The sequence below is a fragment of the Rhincodon typus genome, chromosome 21 (assembly GCF_021869965.1).
Source record: "Rhincodon typus isolate 14 chromosome 21, sRhiTyp1.1, whole genome shotgun sequence".
Classification (NCBI taxonomy): Eukaryota; Metazoa; Chordata; class Chondrichthyes; order Orectolobiformes; family Rhincodontidae; genus Rhincodon; species Rhincodon typus.
The window spans coordinates 11,109,294-11,117,581 of record NC_063352.1 but is presented as its reverse complement, the minus strand read 5'-3'; the positions used below and the strand labels follow the sequence as shown (position 1 = coordinate 11,117,581).

The 8,288-nt window shown below is 41.6% G+C and overlaps 1 protein-coding gene across 1 annotated transcript in view; it reads right to left on the bottom strand.

The window, feature by feature from the left end:
* The window catches only part of LOC109918427 (probable crossover junction endonuclease EME2), a 17,158-nt gene extending 9,007 nt beyond the window's left edge, over positions 1-8,151 (bottom strand). Inside the window, exons 1-5 of the mRNA XM_020518355.2 lie at positions 7,845-8,151; positions 6,269-6,417; positions 4,022-4,114; positions 1,254-1,378; positions 52-169 (exon numbers count right to left, since the gene is read on the bottom strand). Of these exons, the coding sequence (XP_020373944.2) occupies positions 52-169; positions 1,254-1,378; positions 4,022-4,114; positions 6,269-6,417; positions 7,845-8,151 (792 nt within the window). The remainder of the gene's footprint in view (positions 1-51; positions 170-1,253; positions 1,379-4,021; positions 4,115-6,268; positions 6,418-7,844) is intronic.
* Between the last annotated feature and the right edge of the window lie 137 nt (positions 8,152-8,288).

Genomic DNA, 8,288 nt, shown 5'->3' with positions numbered 1-8,288 from the left:
TTTTATTTGTCCATGGATGAACACAGTCAAATGTAAAATGCAAATACAGACCTCATCCAAATCTGCACAAGTCAATCCAAGCTCCCTGCTGACCCAAGACTCCGAGTCTTCAACCTGATCGTTTTCTGAATTCTTCGGTCGTTTCACAGGACTGTAAAGCCCTTTTTCCCTAAATAATTTAATAACAGTTACTCTTCGGTGAGGTATTAAAATAGTGCATATATTCCCAACCTAACTGAATGGGTTACAGCATCATAACACGCCAGTGTTTCAAAATAAAATTGAGTCTTCAAATAATAGCGTACAAAGAGTTTCTTCAGAAGTGTGTGTCTTGGCTCCGTAATATGAGGATAGTTTTCAAAGCAGAAGATTTTACAACCCCTATGTTTCTCTTGCAAATCAACCTTTTATCAACTTTCTCATTAAAATTGTGTATGGTTTCCAAAATGGTATGGGTGGACTACTTAACCATGGAACAAAAGCAGAAATTGCTAGAGCATCTCTGCATATCTCTCTGAATCTGTGGAGAGAAAAGCAGAGTTAACATTTAAGCCCAGTGTATTTAAGCATGGAGGTTGTCACAGCTGCAAATGAACCTTTATTTTTTTTCCCTACTTTGCCATCCAACAGTCCAATTTGAAATCCGCAACTGAACTCTAATTCCTCCTCCTGCCATAGTCTTCAGCCACTACACCCAAATGTGTTGCTTTCAGTCAGCATAAGATATGGAATAAATCTTTGGACCTTTCTGATGTTTTGAGCTTGCTTGCATTTACATCCTCTAACTTGGGTGGTGCTGGGAGAGAAGAAAGAAAGAATTGGACTCCATGACATGACGAGTGAAATGTAAAGATAAAATTAACCTTGCTGTGGTTTGAGCATGTTTTAATAGCAATGAAATGAAAGTTCTTCATATTGGCTTAAAACTGATCCGTTACAGTCACTATAGAGTACAATCTCACAAACTTTTTAAATGTCCATTAAAATAATAGAAGCTTGATGGTCCACACTTGTAACCAGAAAATCTCCATTGTATGGAGAGCCATTGTTCAAGGATAACTATAAAAATATCCTCATATATGTGAAATGGAGTACAAGCCAAACTTCAGCTGAAATCATGTCACTGACGTACTTTCAACAAAGCAGTTTTCAATTTCTGAAATATTTATTCTGTTTCAGTTGGCAGTTTGGAACATGTGTGCTGTACTTGGCAGTAAGTCTGCAATAAAATTGCAAGTTTAGTCCACAGTTACCTCGTGTAAGTATCCAGTCCAATGACAGCTAATGTGGCTGCTCTGTGAGGTTGCTTGTCCAGAACTCTCATTATAAAGCTATCAAACGTTTCGCAAATGTTTTCTGTGAAAATGCCCTTCATTTTCTGACAAAGGAAGAAGAAATTATTTTACAGCAGATTGAAACAAATATTTCAAATATTTGTGGTGTTCTTGTAGATGGTGGTAAGTATTTTAATGCTTAAGTTGCCAAAAGAATGAAATAGTGTACCAGCTTTTGAGTTTTTTTTTAAACTTGGTCATTTTTTTTGGAGACCTTCAGTCTCCTCCACAATTCAAGTAAATATGTGGCTTTACCTGATTTATAAATTCAGTTCTGTTTTAAGCAGGAAATACTTGTCACTCAGTGGAATATGACCACTAGGTTTCCACAATCCAAGTCATTCTGGAAGCTTATTTAATCCAAACTTTTTCTCAAGGACTGAAATTTCTAATATCCAATGTCTGCGTTCAACCTCAATAGTTGAATTTTGAAAGCAACTAGTTGCTTTTACTAATAATTAATAGAGGCCATGACAGTTTACACTTTTATAATCTCCAGCATCTGAGGCAAAGAGAAAAGTAGGTTCTTAGAAAGTGGTGTCAATTTTGTTTGCACATCCAGAAAGACACATGATTTAAAAACAATGTTTATGTGATAAATTAACAGTCTCTTAATTTACACTTCTTTGATTTCATGACACTCGACTGACTTCCAGACCACTATAAACAAACCAGAAAGTAAACTGCCATCGTAAGTTCATAAATTGAGTATCAGGGAGCAGGGATGGAAATGATGGGATCTCAGGCATTGGCTCATTGGCATGAGTGCTATAAAAAGAATGGAAGGGCCAATTTTTCAGCTAAAGTGCTTCACTGATGTGATTAACTGTAAAGTGTACCACGCAAAATCATGCTCCCTTTTATTCCCACAGCTATATCTGTCAAATTAAGCCATAAGCTCAGAACATTTTCCCTTTTTTGCTCTACTCTGGTTTCATTGTGTGCAAGGCATTTCTTTAATTTTATGATCAATTGTTCGCATGCAATAAAGAGACTAATCCAGACCAGAGTTTTAGAAAGGGAAGTAAGAAGGGAATCCAACTGGGGGGAGAAAATGGAAAATCTACAGTTCAATAACTCCCCAAGCATGAATAGTTTAGGCACTTTGGTAAAATTTAGAGTGTTTAAAGGAGTAATACAGTGCATGACATGGTGGCACAGTGACAGTGGTTAGCACCGCTGCCTCACAGCACCAGGGACATGGGCTCGGTTCCAGCCTCTGGCGATTATCTATATGAAGTTTGCACATGCTCCTGTGTCAGCGCAGGTTTCCTCTGGGTACTCAGGTTTGCTCACGGTCCAAAGATGTGCAGGTTAGGTGGATTGGCCATGCTAAATAGCCTATACATCCCCGAATGTGGATTGGCCATGGGAAATACAGGGTTACAGGGATGGGAGTGTGGGATCCTTGGTGGGATGCTCTTTGGAGGGTCCTGATGGGCTGAATGGCCTGCTTCCACACTGTAGGGATTCTGTGAATGCACAATTATACCTTGTAAGCTACTGTTCAGATACTTGGATACAATAATGTATTACATCTCACTTGTGCTAAATAAAGTTTAATCCCTGGGACCAATACATGTAAACATTAAGTCACTGGTTATCAGGTTTTATCAGAAACTAGTAGTGGAGTGAGTGGGGAAGTGAATGGAGATTGTTTGCTTGAAAGAGGATGAATTGACATCAGAACAAGAGGAAATAAATCAGTTAAGCATTTAGTTCAGAGGGGATGGTGATAGGAAAGGGCAGGTGAAGGAGGAAGCATGTGACTGCACAGAGGTAACTGGGGGGGAACCACCTGGGAATACAATCATTGCTGGTTCCTTCCCCCAGCACACACTGCCATATTACACAGTACGCAGCAAGGAAAGAGGGCAATAGAAAAAGAATAAAAAAGTAGAAACAGATGAACAAAGAAGAGAGAGAGTAAATGCTAAAAATAGCAGGTCTGGCAGCATCTGTGGAGAAGAAACGTGTTAATGTTTCAAGACGTCTGAATTACATTTTCAAACATTCAGTGCAATGCTGCAGGTGGGGAATTGATTACCTACTTGATCGTGCAAAACTCAAATTGATATAAAGACAGTTTGTCATATCTTTTCATTCTGCACTCATCTAGACTGTTTGCCAAAAAAAGTTCCCTTTTTATGTTGATTCATGTTTCTAGTGAACTGTCCTGTGAATGTAAGATAAAAAGCTTTGACCAAATGTAATTTTTAGTGATTAGTCATTTTATTGAAAATGTAATGTGCTTTCTGCTGACTATCAATGACCATTTTACCGTGCGATCAGCATATTCATGCAACTTTTGCTTTTGAAAGAATTGTAACATCTAGCTTGGACTCCAAGAAAACAGTGTGGAGCTGGAGGAACACAGCAGGCCAGACAGCATCAGAGGACCAGGATTTCTGAAGAAGGGTCCCGACCCAAAACGTCAGCTTTCCTGCTCCTCTGATGCCTGGCCTGCTGTGTTCCTCTAGCTCCACACTGTTATTGCTGACTCCAGCATCTGCATTTCTTACTATCTCCCAGCTTGGACTCAAGTTGCTTTTCTACTTTTTGATAAAGTAGGTGGAAGTACTGTACTGTAGTGATTATACCCATAATACAACGGAAACCTTCTCTAATGTAAAACACTTCTATGCAATTAACTACAATTGCTTAAATATCTAAACATTGCTTTTTACCTGTTTATGTGACCAGACCATCCTGAGAAAGTGATTTGGTGGAAGCAGCACCAAAACTTGATTTTCTTCCTTGGATTTGTACATATTTTTAGTCTGTAAGCACAAATCACTTGTTACTAAATACACACCAGTTGAAATCTAATTACTGTTTTGAAAATATGCCATAATGGTCGGCTGATTACAGGGAAGACCCTGACTAAATACTCTATAGCTTTCCTCAATATTTCTTCAGCTACAGGCAAGTAACAACTCCAGGAAATTAGAAAAAGAACTGAACAGTACTATATTGCAACAGTACTTACTGAATTGAAGGCTGCCCAAAAAAGACAGACTACAAAAGGTATCTATTCTTTAAACAACCTACCTAATTGTCCTATTTCTGGTGCAGTTCAGCCTGGCATTCATTATTGTTTAAACATTGTTGCTTTATCAAATATGAGGGAATTCTCCAAAAGTCACTGAATAATAAAACTGAGGAACATTTTGGAATTGCAGGTTATCTGTAAACTATCTCAGAAACATGAATAATATCAGTGCCCAGGCAGCTAATATTTTGGGGGCTGAAATTTGCCTGAATGCCCTTTGGAGTACAGATGGAAATAAAAAGCAGCAAGAAGGCTTAGTCCCTACAAGCTGCAGTAACCATTGCTGGAAAGTGCTTCAACTGATGTATTTGAAGTCCTAGTTGGACAAGATATGTACCCTACAATGGTTAAATAGCCCAGAAAACCAGCCAATCATACAGCAGAACAAGGTTTGAGTTATAAAGACAGGCTGGGACTTTTTCACTGGAGTATAGGAGCTCAAAAGGTGACCTTTTATAGAGGTTTCCAAAATCATGACTGTATAGATAGATAGGTTTAATGGTAGTTGTCTTCCCCCTAGGATGGGAGATTTCAAGAGCAGGGAGAATTTTTTTTTAGGTGAGAAGATAGAGTTTTTAAAAAAGACGAGGCAAATGTTTTACATTTGCATGTGGAATGAACTTCCTGAAGGAAGTGGTGGATGTGGACACAGTTATAAAATGTCTTTTAAGTGTTGTAAGTACATGAATAGGAAAGGTTTGGAAGGATATGGGCTAGAAGCAGGCATGTGGACTAGTTTAGTTTCATAACATGTTTGGTATGGGTTGGTTGGACCGAAGGAGTGGCTCAGTGGTTAGCAGGGACCAAGGTTCGATTCCACCCTCGGGCAACTGCCTGTGTGGAGTTTGCACATTCTCCCCGTGTCTGCGTGGGTTTCTTCCGGGTGCGTCGATCTCTTCCCACAATCCAAAGATGTGCAGGTTAGGTGGATTGGCCATGGGAAATAGCCCATAGTGTGTAGGTTAGTTGGATTAGCCATGGGAAATGCAGGGTTACAGGGATACAGTGAGTGGGATACACTCTGGAGAGTCAGTGTGGACTTGTTGGGCTGAATGACAGTGTGGAAACAGGCCAGTGATTCTATGATTTCTGTGTTGTATGAGTTAGAGGGAGGAAGTGAGAGGTGGATGAGTCCTTTTGGTGTTTGGTTTTCAAAATATTTGAGATTTTATTTGTTAAAAGAGCTGTAATAGATTACTTCAAAGGTGCAGCAAATATTCCCTTTGCTGTGCAAGACACCAAGCATATTAAAGTTAATTTATAAGTTTTTAGTCTGAATTAACAGCTACAATACAGCCCTGTGGTAAGATTCATTCCTTTAGAGAGAAATTTAAATGGATGAATGTTGGGAATAAAGAAGAAAATGGCATAACAATGAAATGATTGGTGTTTCTATCATCCCTATGAAGATGGTCACTCTATATTCACTTGAACAAGTTATTTGGAATGTCCTGGCTGATGGATAATAATTAGCAGTAAGAAAAAAACTATTTTGCACCTTTTTTTATTTAATCCAAAAGCTTTTCATTCAATCACTTACAATAACAACCATAATTCAACAGATAAGTATATGTGGTGTCTAATTTACAGTCTGCAATGCCTCTCAAACAGCAATTGAACTACCAGATAATCTGTTTATTTTTATCAGGTTTGGTTGAAAGAGAACTATTAGCCAAGACAATGCCAACTCTGGCTTTGTGTACGAATATGTTTTTTGGAAAAAATGAAGTAATGAGTGTCCCTTTTCCCTAAGGTGTCTTGTATGTTGAGTCAAATTGACTACAAATGTCTATTGTCAGCACTGAGGTCTGGTAACAGTGACAGTAAAACGAAAAGTACTTTTCGAAAGATGGGTTAACTGTCAAGCGGGTTATCACCTTACCTCGGCAGGCAGGTCACTTAACATGACTTCAGGAAGTTCTCTTCTCCATGTGATAGTGGAAGGAACTGATTGAGCTTCAACACTATATTCTGATTCTAGTGCGTTGAGAACGTCAAGCAGAATAAATGCACCAGCATCTTCCAGTATTGCTGGGAGTAATAGAGAGGAACCATGGTGGGGGGAGCGGGGAGTTTGGTGGAAAGAGAAGCAGTAGATAATTCAAATTTCATCAAAATGATGTGTACTCTTCTTCCCCTCTTCCTCTCCCACTGTTTAATATCAGTTAGAAAACCATCGTTGAGCTAGCAAGAACCGAAGAAGGGTCCTGACCTGAAACATCAACTTTCCTGCTCTGTTTTGCTGCCTGGCCTGCTGGGTTCTTCCAGCTTATTCTGTGTTATCTCAAAATTATTGTTACTTTTCTTTTAATTTGAGTGATATTATGATTCCCCTGAGAGTGGGGTATTTATACAACATAAGAACCAGAAACAGAAGTAGGCCATTTGACCCTTCAAGCCCACTCCCATTCACTAAAATCAGGGTTGATCTTTTCCTGGCCTCAGCTCCACTTAACCACCCTCTTACCATAACCCTTATTTCTTTTACTGTTCAAAAAATTATCTATCTTAGCTTTAAAAACGTTCAATGAGGAAGCCTCAACTACTTCACTGGGCCGGGAATTCCATAGATCCACAACCTTTCCAGTGAAGAAGTTCCTCCTCAATTCAGTCTTAAATCTGCTTCCCCTTACTTGTGAGGCTATGCCACTTAAAAAGATGTCATGCTTCCCCCTGGGTTTGTATGCCAGTGATCAGCCTGGAGCAAGTTAATAGCAGGCAGAACAGGGGCTCTTAGGGTGCAGTAGTAGGTAGAGTACTTACCTCTGAGCCAGGAGGTCTGGCTTTCCAGTCCTACTTGCTTCAAAGGTGCACTCTAGCATAGCATAGCATTGTGGTGAATGCCGTTGAATGGACTTTGCTAATGTTTATCCTGCTTTGTGTACCTCCTGTGCAACTATAACCTTGTATGCCAAGTTCTAAGTACCCGCTACGATCTGTATGTCCTTGTTTGCTATGATTAGCCTGCAAAGCTTTTCACTGTACTTAGGTACATGTGAGTACAATAAATCATCAGGGTAAAAAAGCATCCCATCCCCCCTCCTCACCTCACCCCACCCCTGTCCCTCTGCATTTCCCGTACCTCGTTTACCTGCCCTCCACATCCCCAGACACTCCGGGCAATTTAGCATAGCCAATCCACCTCACCTGGACATCTTTGGGCTGCACAGGTAGAACATGCAAACTCCACACAGTCACACGAGGCTGGAATCGAACCAGGTCGCGGCGCTAACTACTGAGTAACAGTTTGACTTCGCAAATAGCTCGGGTGGGGGCTATAGATGAGCTCTTGCAGCGCAGTGGTAGTATCCCTACCTCTGAGGTAGGTGACCCAGGTTCAAGTCCCACTTGCTCCAGAGGTGAGTTGTAGCATCTCTAAACAGGTTGATGCAGAAACACAGTTACAGGATGAATTAGAGATGCACAAAGGGAACGGAGCAGCTCAGAGAGATTCTCACCTGGATCTACACACACCCTCATGTATTTCACACACTCGTCCGGCCGAATGTATTTCAGGGCGATATCGTCTGTCTCGCTGCCCCTCTCCAGGCTCCAGCTGGCCGCCTGTACCCTCTCCTTCTCCGGGTAGCGGCGCTGCCTCTTACCGGGGCCGCCCGAGGTGCCCTCGCCAGCGCCGCCCTGCTCCTCCCCGGCGGCGGCGGCCTCTGAACGGCGGCTCCTCGCCTCCCGGTCACCGTCTGTGCCCGGGAACGGGCTGGCCGCCGGCACGGCCCCCCAGCAGAAAGAGCCCAGGGACGGGTACATTATCCAGACACCCACACACACCCCCCCCCCCCCCCCCCCCCCCGACAGCTCGGTCACAGTGTGTCCCCCCACCAACCCACAGCTCACAGTCTACCCCCCCAACCCACAGCTCACCGTCTCTCCCCCCCACTCCCCCA